Genomic DNA, 14,082 nt, shown 5'->3' on the forward strand with positions numbered 1-14,082 from the left:
TTCTCCACAGGCCAAAAAGGGACAGGTCAGCAAAAAGCCCATTCTCTGAGACCGTCACTCCACATCAGAGTCCTAGGAAAAGAAATCCCCAGGAGCTGGCCATCTGAAGTGAGAGAAGGAGGATGGGGGGGGGGGCAGAGACTCCCTGTTGAGGTCCGGAATTCTGTGTGTGTCTCCAGGGCGGTAACACGAAATACCGCCTCATCTCGCTGGGGCCTCCAAAATGTTATACCAGAAGCGAGCGAGACACGCCACAGAGTATAAGTTTTAAATGGAGAATTTATTTAGCCGGCGGCCATTGGGGTCTTCCCAAATCAATGGCCCCGTTTTGAAGTGAAAGGGTAGTTTTTATGGAGAATACAGGATTCAGTGCTTAATTATCTCTTGAAATGTCATTTTGCAGAATCGGCACGCCTCTACCTTTTATGACCATGATAAAAGGAAACTCCTTAATAGATTGTAGATACAACATATCAGACAGCTGACTAAGTGTCAACTGAATTACAACCCAGAATCTCTGTGTCCAGTTTGCCATACATCCCACAACATGACTCATGAGAGAAGAGCTAGGAACAGTCACATAATTCAAAAGAATATCTGGGGCTGAGGCTTTCATCCTTCAAGGCCATAGGCAGACCAAGGGATGCTCCAGCTGGGTTTGTTGAAACGAGATAGAGTGGTCTCTCAGCCCACTCAGTTAGACAAAGGAAGATCGTTAGGCTTTTCCTGGTAATTAGCTTACATTCCTTGGAAAAGTCTTAGGGGCCCAGGACACTCGCCAAAGGGCAGGAACTCAGTCTGTTTTTTTTCTTATGCAGACTGGGGTTTGCAGTTAGGGGCTGGGGGCAGGGTTTTTCTAGCAATAGCTGGCTACTCAAGTATCACAGATGTCTGGAGACATCTCTAGAATTGGAAGATGTTGCCTAGGACACACTGGATTTTCCTTTCCTGTAGTTCTTTATGCAAAGGCTGATCACATGTTTGGCCTGTCATAGACAGGGTTATAAAAATCAGGTGGGACCATATGACCTTAGAGTGCCCTTCTAACTCTGAGACTCTGTGATTCTGAGAATCGCCTTCCCCCATCTGGGCCTCAAGTCCTAAACTATAAAGTGAGAGAGATGGACAAGATGACCTTTGAGATCTTGTCTAGCCCTAAGTCCTGTATCCAAGGAAAAGCAAAAGAAAGCAAATGAAATAACAAGGAGACAATTACAAAATACCAGTACTGGGGGAAAAACAAAAAGCAAAAAACTTTGGAAGCCATCTAATCCAACCCAGGTTTGAATGAGCATTGTCTCTATGACATCTCCAAAGTTTATAGAGAAATAATTCTAATAATATTAATTATAATACAATTTATTATGTAAAGCATTATATTATACAACTATTATATTATTAAATTATATTATGCAAATTATACAATTCAAATTATTATATTATTATAATACAAATACAAATAAACTGGCATAACTTTGAAAGGAAACAACTGACCCTCACCTCTCCTTATAATGATTCAGTTTGGGCTCACTCTAATCTAATTGGGTGAACACCACTCAATCATTGCCCCTTTCAGTCCCTGGGCTCTTCTCCCTTTCATTGTCTCCTTTCTTCCTCTTTTCAAGTTGTGTATGGAAAAGAACATGACTTCCAACAGTAAGTGGAGGAGTGACATTGGAAACAAGGTGCCTCAATTCTGAACTCCAGTACTAGTTGAGTGAAAACCTGAGGTTCAGAATGTTGTGTTTCTCCATTCACTCAATGAACATGGACTTCTCAGTTTGTGCCCAGCACTACAAGAGGTACTGGAGTGGTTGAATCATAAACAAAGGCATTTAAGACAAAGTCCCTACCCTCATCATAGAAATACACACTTACAGGATGTGAGAACCAGAAGAGAATTTAGAGACCATCCAGTCTAACACCTTCTTTTTCAGTAGGGGAAAAATCAGTCTCGGGAAAATTAAAGTGATTTGCCCAATACTACCAATAGTTATTAAAGTGACAGAGTGGGAGCTTAAACCCAGGTTTTCTGCCTCAGTTTAGCTTTCTTCCCCCATGTCATTCTGGATTGGAAAGAAAAAGGAAAATAGCCCAAATAGTAAAATAGGAAATCAAGGGCAAGAGTTTCTTAATTTTGAATACTAATAACCCAAAGTCTTGACATAACGTTGCTCTTGGGGCCCAAGCATAGTCATGGCCTTGTACATGAAAGTCTTTTATGATGAAGTCTCTGGATGCATTTTGGTACCAGATGGGGTCTAAGATGGACCCAAAAGCTACTGAATTGTGTTATATAGAAGAGGAAGAGTTATTGTACAAAATGTAGTAATCTGAGTTCACTTAGACTGGCATTCCATTCTATAGTAGCCATGTATGTGTTTATACTTAGCATCTACTTTCCTTCCTCTGAGATTCCCCTAAAGGGTTGAGAAGCATAGAGCTGAAGTTAGTGCTCTGATATAACCATACCTGGAGTGCTGGACTAATTTCTGATCTCCACATTTGGATATTGATAAACTGGAAAGCATCCATAGGAGGAGACCCAAAATAGGGAATAATCTTAAGATCAGGACATGTGACCAGCATCTGAAAGAACCAATGGGAAAAGGAAGTCTTAGGCTTTAGGGCCCATTTTTGTGCTATGGAGCCCTTGGACAGCCTTGATGAAATCCACAATAGAATTGCAAAGATGAACCATATTGGAATATAGTTATTAACATATTTTTCAACCAAACAAATTCACAGAACCCAAGTTAAGAACCCTTGACAGAGGGGAGATAAGAAAAGACAAGTATCAAGTATCAAGTGTCTGAAGGACTGTCATGTGGACAAGGGATTAAAATTGTGCTTCTTGGCTCCAGTGGGCAGAATTAAGAGCAACAAGTTGCAGAGAGACAGATTTTGACTTATTGTAAAGATATGTGTCTTAAGAAGCAGAAATGGCTCCCCAAGGAGTTCAGGGTACTCCGTCACAGAGGGCTTCAAGCAAGGGCTGGGTGATCATCATTGGGAGGGAGATGCTATTTTTATCCCCATTGTAGAGGTCAGGAAATTGAGGCTAGCAGAGCTTGTGACATGCCTATGTTCACACAGCTTGTAAGGACCTGAGAGCAGATTTGAACTCACATTTTCCCGACTCCAAGTCCACTATGCCACCTAACTGACCATTTGACAGGGATGTTGTAGGGAGGTTTCTTGTTTAGACATGGGTTGGATAGATAGTCTCTGAGATTCATTCCTACTCTGAAAACTTGTGTTTCTGAAAACAAGAAACTAAAGAATTATCTCTAGGAAAGAAATCTCTGGGAAGTTTGTCTGGAGAGATAATAGTAATAACATTAGAGATCAAATGTGGCCTGTATACATGGCACTGCCCTTAGAGTCGAGATATATACTGGTTGTGTCTCCCTGGTCAAGGCATGTAACTTCCTAATGTGCCAGGAACTCTCTAAGATTAAAAATTGCATACTAGATGACGATCTCCATTGGTAGAGGTAGTTTCCTCAATGAGACTTCCTTATACCAATGAAATTATAGGTTTGGTCCAAAAAAGTATTTCATTACCTTTAATAGTTTCTCCCATAGAGACTACAAATACTGTTATTATATCTTTGTGAGTATCGCTTTTTTTCTGACCACCATGTGAGCACTTGCCATGTGTGAATTCTCCATAAAACGGTCTTTTTTGGCAAGCATAGTTTGGCATTCAAACAATGTGGCCAGCCCATTGGAGTCTCACTCTCTGTGGTAGAGTCTGAATGCTTGGCAGTTTAGTTTGAGTAAGGACTTCAGTCTGATATCTTATCCTGCAAGGTGAGCTTCAGGATCTTCTTAAGACAATTCAAATGGAAGCGATTCAGTTTCCTGGCATGACACTGGTATACTGTCCAGGTTTCACAGGCATACAATGGTGAGGTCAGCACGATGGCTCTGTAGATCTTCAGTTTGGTAGTCAGTCTAATACCTCTTCTCTCCCACACTTTCCTTCGGAGCCTTCAAGACAAGGAACTAGTTCTGGCAATGTGTGTGCTAACCTCATTATCAATATGTACATTCCTAGAAAGTATACTGCCTAGGTAAATGAACTTATCCACAGCATCCAAAACTTCCATTTGCTGTAACCAACGATTCCACATATGGATGGTGTGGTGCTGGCTGATGAAGCACCTGTGTTTTCTTGGTGTTAATTGTTAGGCCAAAATTAGTATAAGCAGCAGAGAATGGATCCATACTTTGTTGCAACTCATTTTCAGAGGCTGCATTGAGAACATAATCATCTGCAAACAAAAAAATCACGCACCAACACTCCCTCCACTTTGGTCTTGGCTTGTAGCCTTTTCAAGGACACTCTCAAAGTCTCTCTTAAGAACTTTAGAATTGGTTGAGTGACAGGGAAATCACTGGTACAGGACCGCGTAGCATCAGAGAAGGTGCTGTGCTCTATGAGCAAAGCAGGATTGAAGTAGCTCAAAAGAAATGTGAGATGTGCAAATTTAGAGAATCCACCCCACAGTTCACATGGACTACTTGTGCCTGACCTGTGGGAGAGCATTTTGAGCTCATGTTAGTTTGATCAGTCACAGTTGGGCATGCTGTAACTTGACTCTAACACAGTGATGTCATTTTGGTCCTCTTAGAGAATGAAGGACAACAACCAACCAACCAATCTTTATAAATCAGCGTAAGCTATCATTCTTTATAAGGAGCCTTACTGTCATTTGATAGATTGTTAGCTGCAGTGGTTCTATGAGGAAGACAGAGAAAAAAACTAAGAGAATTTATTTGCAGGGGAGAACTTCTTATCTTATATTTTGTAATAAATCATGAAGATAATTTTTGAGAAGCCATTTTAATTGGTATCCTGAGTAAACTGAATGGTGGGCTTGGGTTTTCAGAATTGAGAATTCAGAAGTTGTAACGATGTTTAGAAGTGACTTTGGTTGTGATTTTCCACAGCTGATATATTATAAATAAAAATTATCTGTTTTATTGCTTATTCTACTTAATAATATTATATGGAATTTGGTCAATACACATGTCTGCATATAATACAATACACACATATACACATATCTATCTCTCTGTCTATCTGGAAAGAGAGAGAGAAAAAGAGAGAGAGAGAGAGAGAGAGAGAGAGAGAGAGAGAGAGAGAGAGAGAGAGAGCCAAAACTTATAAGGAAAGAACTTTCTTCAGTTTAGTAAATAAATAACACTTAAATGAGTTTGGGAGCTCAGAGATAAGTAATTGCTAAGAGAAATGCTGCAATTTTAGCAAATAACAGGAAATTTCAAAACATACCTTTTCACTGCCTTGGAATGTTGTGGGATGAGAATGAAAAAGGAAGACAGTATGGTGTCAGATAGAAAAGTGATGAACACACGTAGGGGGATTGAACTCCAAACTCCTGCCACAAAATCATAATGATTCACTTCTCTATAGAATTTTACAGCAATTCCATTAGGTAATGAGTCCAAGGATTATTATCCTAATGTAACAAATGGAGAATCCAAGTTTCGAAGAGGGAAGTTAACTGTGACTTAATTAGATTTACAAATGATTCAAGTAAGCGGTATCGGAAGGACTTGAACTCAGGTCTTCTGATTCTAAATGCAGCTGCTAGGCAGCTTCAAAGTGGTTTGTGTGAAGTGGGGTGGGGTGGTGATGGTGGTGGGAGAGCTGTTTTGGAGTTCTTCCCCTGCCCTTTTTTTCTAAACAGATTCCTGAACAACCATCCAACTTTTTGGAACCTCCAGGAACTTACTTCAAATACAGAGTCTGAAATCTATAAAATAGAAAATGAATTGGATACCCTGCTATATTCCTTTCTGCTCTAATATTCCTGGAGTCTTTGCTAAATGATTGAGGTCATAAAAGTTCATGTCAACATGAAATTAAAATGTCTTAGTGCAAGGAGGATCATGTTGTTTAGTTGTCTCAGTTATGTCTAACTTTGTGACCTCTTATTGGGGTTTTCTTGGCAGAGATACGGAAGTGCTTTGGTATTTCCTTCACCAGCTCACTTTACAGGTGAGGAAACTGAGGCAACCAGGGTTAAATGACTTGCCCAAGGTCACAAACTAATATATGTCTGAGGCCAGATTTGAACTCATTTTCCTGACTCCAGATCTAACATTCTATCCACTGCACCACCTAGCTCCCCCAGAAGAACACAGTCACTCGTTAATGTATTTATCCGTCTTCAGTGATTTCAAATCAACCATCTGAGCATTCCTATAACATGCTAAGATAGCACCAGCAACACAGTACTTGTATATATCTGAATGATGAACAGGCAGACACTAAGTATCTGAACAAGTGCCAATAAAATACACCTTAAATCTTGATGTTTTGGTATCGCTAAATACCGCTCCAAGAGCCAGGGATTTTCTCAACCAGCATAACTGCCTAGGGATATATGCTATGTTTTTCTCCTGGAGAAAATTCAAAGGTTTCTTTTTAGAAGATATGGGGTTTGTCTCTAGGATTTCTATTTGTAAATAGCTAAATCATGCACACTAGAGCTGGAATTTGCCATAACTGTAGCTATCCTGAACCCACTAGGATTTTAGGAGAATGTACTGTTAGCCATTCATTATAGTAGCATAACTAATGATAAGAACTCATTAACCTCATTGTTACTTGGAAATATGCTATACCTAGACACAGTCCTATACAGGTGGAAATAGATTGTATTAAGGAAAAGTTTATGGATTTTATTTTTATTTGTTTATTTTTAGATTTATAGAACACAAGATATTTAGGTTGAAAGGGACCTTAGAACATAGAATATTAGATCTGGGAAAGGGCTTAGAAAATAGAACACAGAATATCAAAACTGAAAGGGACTATAGAATATAGAACATACTGTGTTCAAACTGAAAGTGATCTTACAATGTAGTTGTCTTTATTGAAGACTGCTAGTAATGGGGACCTAACCATCCCCACCCAAGACAGATGAAGTAAAAATTTAAAAATAACAGTGTTATTAAAATCTGGTTTTATACTCCAAATTTTAATTATTCAAGAAGTATTGATCGAAGCCATATTTTATCATTTATTTCTTGTCTTTCTTTACTGACAATGGACATCAGTTAATTTTTTTTGAGGGGGGCACAATTATTGACCCAAAGGTCTCTTTTTCTTAACTCTCTGTAGATGTCAAGAGCATCTAGCCAATGGCAGGGGCAAAGAACGGCACAGCAGTAACGAGGTTCATCCTTTTGGGATTCTCAGACTATCCAAGGCTCAGTGTTATCCTCTTTCTGATATTCCTGGTGATGTACCTTGTGACTTTAGCCTGGAACCTGAGCCTCATCACCCTGATCAAGGTTGACTCCCATCTCCACACACCCATGTACTTCTTCCTCAGCAACCTGTCCTTTCTTGACATCTGCTATGTTTCCTCCACAGTCCCCAAGATGCTCTCAGACTTCTTCAAGGAGAAGAAGACCATCTCCTTTGGGGGCTGTACTGCTCAGTACTTCATTTTTTCTGGCATGGGACTGAGCGAGAGTTGCCTCCTGGCTGCCATGGCATACGATCGTTATGCCGCTATCTGCAACCCACTGCTCTACACATCGATCATGTCTCCTACCCTCTGCGTGTGGATGGTGGCTGGATCATATATGTGTGGATTCTCTGGTTCCTTCATCCAGCTGTGTTCATTACTTCAACTCCATTTCTGTGGGCCAGACGTGATTCATCATTTTTTCTGTGATCTGCCTCAGTTGCTGGTCCTGTCCTGTTCTGATACCTTGGCCATAAAGATCCTCCTGTCTGTGTTGTCAATGGTCTTTGGGGTACTATCTGTCCTGATCATTATGGTTTCCTATGGTCATATTGTTGAGGCCATCCTGAAGATGAGCTCTGCCCAAGGTCGGTCCAAGGCCTTTAATACTTGTGCTTCTCACCTGATGGCTGTGACTCTATTCTATGCCTCTGGTCTCTTTGTTTACTTGCGTTCCAGCTCCAGTTACTCCTTCAGCCATGACAAGGTGGCATCTATTTTCTACACAATGACCATCCCCATGCTGAATCCTTTGATCTATAGCCTGAGGAACAAAGAGATCAAAGAAGCACTGAAGAGGTGGGAGAAGAGAATATTTGCCTAAGGAGCATTTAGTTGTAGAGTGGACAGGCTGGGACATTGCTACTTAGATGGCTTAGAGAGCTTTGTATGGGAAATGGAATCACAGTTGATGCAACCACATTTCATGCTGGTGGCCACTGGCTTGATATTGGTCCACCATAAAGAAGAGAACTCGGGCAATTCTGTACTCTTTCCAGTGGTTACTTAACCAAATACCAAATGATGCTCAAGGGAAATGCCAAGCTCTCTTGTTCTCCAAGAGCTTCACACCTCTATGTTCCAGCTCTACCTTTTTTTGTGGGTGGTACTGCTATTCACTCTTTTGTCAAAGGGAATGGTCTGTGTGATTTTGTTCAATTAATCTCTTACAACTCAAGCTCCCGTACACTGTGGAAACTCTACTGTCCTACTCTTGTATGTATTTTAGTGAGCCCTAATCACTTGAAAATGGAATACAGGATTCACGGGATTATAGTAGTATAGACCTGGAGCTGGAAGAAATCTTTAAAGTCATCCAGTCCAACCCCTTCCTTGAAATGGAGAAAATGAGGTGCAGGAACATTAAATACTTGCCTAAGGTCACACAAGTAATAAGTTGAAGAATTCATATTTGAACCCAGGTCCTCCAACTCCAAATCCATGGTTCTTTACATTGAGCAATCAGCATGGTTCAACAGAATATAGTCTTTATTCCTATCCACAGAATCAAAAGGAATAAATTTAAAATATACTAAAAACATCTTCATATACCTGTGGTTTCTCTTAGAGCCAGAAATCCCAGAGATACATCTCAAACTCGGTGGTTCCTTGACACAGTTCTGGTGCTTAGACTCAGCAGCTCCCACTGGGAGCCCCACTATAAGATTTAGCAGGTACTGCCCGCTCCTTCTGCTTTGCCAATCACAACCTTCTTGAGACCCAAGAATCTAGCTCCTCCTCAAGGGGAGCAAGACCCTTTTGTCTCACTGATCATAGGATAAGCGTGCACCTTCCCATAGGCACAGTTGGTGTATCACTTTGTCAGCATCAAGGAGTAACTACAGGGCCAGAAGCAGGTTGTAACTTTGCTAATTGACCATGTCTTCTCTTAGCCTTTGCCTCTGACTCTTACTCATGGGCAGGTGGGTGTTGTTGCAGATGGAGTGCTGGGCCTGCAGTCAGGGAGACTCAATTTCTGGAGTCCAGCTCTGACCCCAGATACTTACTAGCTGCGTGACCCTGGGCAAGTCACTTAACCCTGTTTGCCTCAGTTTCTTCATCTATAAAATGAGCTGGAGAAGGACATAAAAAACCACTCCAGTATCTTTGCCAAGAAAATCCCAAATGGTGTCATGAAGTGTTGGACACAAGTGAACCACTCACTACCCATATGACCTTAATTATTAACAGCCCTGGGCCTCAGTTTCCTCATCCTTAAGATGAGGATGTTAAACCATTTGGCCAATGAGAGTCTTCTAGTTCTCTTGCTGTAATCTTATGATTCCATGACTTTCTCCCAATGTTCATTCACTGGAGCCAACCACTTGTTAGATGGGAACATAGATATAATGACATTACATTTCATTTTATAATAGTTTTTCCCATGAATTGAACAGAATTATTGGTGAGAGTGCCTGCTAGTGTAAGAACTCAGAGCAAAGCCCACAGGAGGTGATCTATTGTCATTGAAAGAATTTATATTTGAATATCACTCTGAAGGTTACAAAGTGCTTCCTTCACAACAGACCTGTAAGGTAGGAAATAGCAGTATTCTTGCTCCTATTTTTCATATGAGAAGGTTGAGGATTAGAGAGTTTAATTGACCAAAGTCACACATCCATCATATGTTGCAATGGGGAGTTGAACCAAGGTCAGCTGGCTCCCCAGTCCACAGCTCATTCCATCCCAGCAAATGGACTCTCACTGGGGTCTTTGAGTCTATGGTGTCCATTCTTTCCTCCCCATGAGAGGAGTAGCATTATTGGGCCCCCTGGATGTCTTACCTACCACCCCAAACTTCAAAAGCTTAAATTGAAATAATTCTCTTGCCCCATATTCAGCTTTTCTCCAAATTTCCCTATTGTTGATGGTAATTCCAATGCTAGATATCCAGGTTCAAAATCTCAGTCACCTTTAATTCTTCCTTCTCTCATTCCTCCCCACCCCACCACATTGCCCAGTATCTAGTCTCTGGCCAAGTGCTGTGAATTTAATCTATTGGAATTTCTGAAATCCATCCCTTTCTCTTTATTAACATAGCCCCCACTTTGAATCAGGCCCTTAGTCCCTCTCACCTGGAATATTATAATAGCCTCTTACTCATCTCCCTGCTGTTCAGACTCTTTCTCTAACCCATTCTCTCCATGGCTGCCAAAATCATCTTCCTAACATGCCCAGTTGAAGCTTGTTATTTATTATCTTCTTAAAAAGATTGGTGGCTCCCTGAAGTTTAGAAGGCAACTTGTACCCTTCTTATTTTGGCATTCAGGGCTCTGGTTCTAGGCTAGCACTTCTCAAACTGTAGGTTGCAAACAGAAGCACTGAAGGGGTCATGAGTGGAAGAAGTTTAAGAAGCCCTGTTTTAAACTGTCTTTTCAGTCTTGTTCTATGTTATTGGTGTCAAACTCAAATAGAATCGGGCTATAAGCCATATGTAAGGATTTCTGTAGGCACATAGTGACTTCTTGTTGAGTGGATTAGTCATACGTGACCCCATTTGGAGTTTTCATGGCAATGATACTGGAGTGGTTTGCCCTTTCCTTCTCCAGTTCATTTTACAGATGAGGAATTTGAGGCAAACAGGGTTAAGTGACTGGCCTACAGCCACACGGTAAGTGTCTGAGGCTGGATTTGAATTCAGGTCCTTCTGACTCCAGGGCCAGTGTTCTATCCACTGAATCATCATATATATATATATCAACGTTATCTGTGTTTTGCTGTGTTTTTATTTATTTTGATAAATATTTCTGAATTCCATTTGAATCTGGTTCTAGACTTGGGAGTGATAAGGGCTGCCTGTGGCTTCCAGGCCACGTGTTAGACATGTCTGTTTTACATTATCCCCCTTGTAGACATGCTACATTCCAACACACTAGACTACCAGCTGTCTTCTCAGTTTTACAGGCTCAGAATCACAGATTTAGAACTAGAAAAGACCTTGGAGGTCATTTAATCCAAAGCCCTCATTTTACAAATGAAAGAAACGGAGGCCCAGAGAAATTGAAATTGAAACCACACAGCTAGAAGTGTCTGAGGTAGGATTTGAAACACGGTCTTCCTGATGCAAAGGCCAGTGCTCTCTCCATCATAACACACTGCCTTACACCAGCTCTCCTCTAAGCAGGAACCTCAGGCCCATCCCCCCCACCTGGAATATAGCCCCTTCTCTGGTTTGCCTGCTGACATTTTTCTTGCGCTTTAAGAATCATAACAATGATAACAATAGCTAGAATTTCCATCATTGCTTTAAGGTTTGCCAAGGGTACTCCATAGCTCCTCACAACAACCCCAGGAGGTAGGGGCCAGTTTTCCTGATGGGGAAGCTGAGGCTGAAAGGTGGTATGTGACTTGCTCAGGGTTACACAGCTATTAAGTGTCTGAGGCAGTATTTGAACTCATTTATTCCTAACTCAATACTGTATTCTAGCTGCTTCAAGACTTAGTACATGAGCCGATGTCTCTGAGATCTTTTTTGATTTCACCAAGTGGAAGTACCATCAGTTTCCTCTAACTGTTGGAGATGACTTTGTCTAGATGCCTCCTTTGCTCTGTTGAAGCCCACCTTGCAGTATGCCAGCTGTCCCAAAAGGTGTAGTACAGTTTTAAGGTCTAGTAGCTTGAAGCTACACTAAGACTTCTGGGACCCCCTGTACTTATTTGTGCCCACATCCTAACTTCCCTAGATAAGAGCAAGGCCTGTTAAATGATGAATGTGTTAAAGATGAATTTAGAGCATGTCCATAGTTCCTCAGAACAAGAAAGGACATGAGGGTATAAACAGGGGTGGGTAACCTGCAGCTTTAAGGCCTAGTTCTAGGTCCAATTTAGATTCAGTCAAAAGGCTGCACTTAAGGACCTAGAAGGCCACATGCGGCCTTAAGGCCGCAGGTTCCCCACCCCTGGTATAGGATGTCAGCATGAAAGAGACTTTAGAATTTAGAACACATGATTTTGGAAGGGACCTTAGAACATAGAACATGGAACATCAGAACCAGGAGGAACCTTTAGCACGTAGAAGACAAAAATGTCATAATTTGAACAGCAGAGTAGGAAGAAAATGAATCTTAGAGACCAACTGTCTGACTACTTATTTTACAAAGAAAGGAATTGCTGAAGGTCATACCAATCACAGTCAACTTTTAAAAAACTTCTATCACTTGATTATGGACAGCTAGGCAGCACAATGGATAGAACACCAGGCTTGGAGTCAGGAAGATCTGAATCCAATCTCACTCTCAGCAATGTCCTTCAAGAGATCGAACTTTTGAAATCAGGATTTTAGAAAAGGGGGGAACTCTGTATCTCCCCAAATCATGGGTTATTAATAATAATTTTTCTCATCCTAATATCCTTTATCCAATTGGTTTCCAAGTTTCATCAATTCTTCCATTACAATTCTGGCATTCACCCCCTTCTTGCCTTACATAAAAGCTAAGCTTACATCAGCCTCTTGATTGGAATGCTGTTACAGAAGAAGCTGTTACACTGCTTCCAGTGACTCTATTCCAATTCCTTCACAATATTTCCTACATGGCTGCCAAAATAATATTTTAAAGATACACATCAAATCTTATAATTCCTCTACTAGAACTTCGGTGGTAACACAGTGCCTGTTAAAAATGCATCAGCCTGGTGTCAGGTACTGCCCCTATAAAATGTGAAGAGTTTGGCTGCTGAATAAGGCAGAAAAAAGTATTTATGCATAAAGAAGAAGAAATAAGTCAACTCATGAATAAGGTAAGATAATGGCCCTTTCAAAGGTGAAGAATTTTGTGAAAGGGGCAGGAAAATAATTTTTCTTTTATAAAAACTTCTAAAACCCATGTATAAGAGCCATAGTTTTCAGCCAAATGTGTGAGCAATTTTCAGAAACTCCAAATGTTAAAAGGACTGTGTTGAGGACTGAGAAAGGGGTGAGGCTGCAGGGCTCTTGTGTCCCTCAACTCATTTTCATGTGATCGCTTTTTAGGACTTTAAGTGGCAAAACTCTCCAAATGATGAATGTTTGAAGAATAAAGGATAATCAAATGAGGGCTTTACTTCATAACTAATAGAAAGGGGGCATTTATGAGGTTTTAACCACATAAGGGAAAAATGAGTGCCTGGTGGCTCTAGTTTAAGCCATGAAAGGGGTTATTAATCTAGTTCACGTATAGGTAATAGAGAAGAATGGAGCAGGAGGGCAAAAAACTGAACAGGTGGTGGAACATTCAGCTTTGATGAAGCTGTGAGAAGAAACTAGCATCAGGAGAGTGAGGTGGCAAAGCTTCAGCTGCTAGTCCCTTATTAGTAGGTCAAAGCCTGGTTCCTGAAGAAAGACAGCTGAATTGAAAGGCACTCACATTGGGTGAAAGAGATCTCTGTTGCTCTCTGCTGCCCTCTCTTGTATGAGAGTGAAATGCAGAAAGACACTTTGCTGCTGACTTATGGGTTCTTCCTCTTGATAGTTGAGATGGAAATGCAGCATCATGGAGAGTAAAGTGTTGGTTGGGCTGGTTCACATTACCCAGAAAGAGCCAGCCTAGTGAGTTGTGTAGTTCAAAGGGAATTGAGAGCCCATCCTATAGAATAAAACTTTTCAATTCCCTTTTAAGAGTGACTATAAGTGAAAAGGGCTTGTCAATGCTTTATCAGTTTGAAAGTAGAAAAGAAAATCTGCCCATTAAGAGAAACTCACAATATAAAAAAAGAACAAAAGAAGAGAAACTGACAAAGATGGAGCTTCATGTGGTACAGATGTTCCTTTATGGACCAATGACCTCAAAGCCTACAGTCCACAGAAATAAGTAAT

At 40.8% G+C, this 14,082-nt stretch overlaps 1 protein-coding gene across 1 annotated transcript; it reads left to right on the plus strand.

Moving 5' to 3' along the window:
- The first annotated feature begins 7,179 nt into the window (after positions 1 to 7,179).
- On the plus strand, positions 7,180 to 8,115 carry LOC118854307 (olfactory receptor 5AN1-like). The gene has a single exon (XM_036764666.1). It carries the CDS (start codon positions 7,180 to 7,182, stop codon positions 8,113 to 8,115), a length of 936 nt encoding a protein of 311 aa, XP_036620561.1.
- Positions 8,116 to 14,082: the final 5,967 nt, after the last annotated feature.

The sequence above is a fragment of the Trichosurus vulpecula genome, chromosome 6, assembly GCF_011100635.1.
Source record: "Trichosurus vulpecula isolate mTriVul1 chromosome 6, mTriVul1.pri, whole genome shotgun sequence".
Lineage (NCBI taxonomy): Eukaryota > Metazoa > Chordata > Mammalia > Diprotodontia > Phalangeridae > Trichosurus > Trichosurus vulpecula.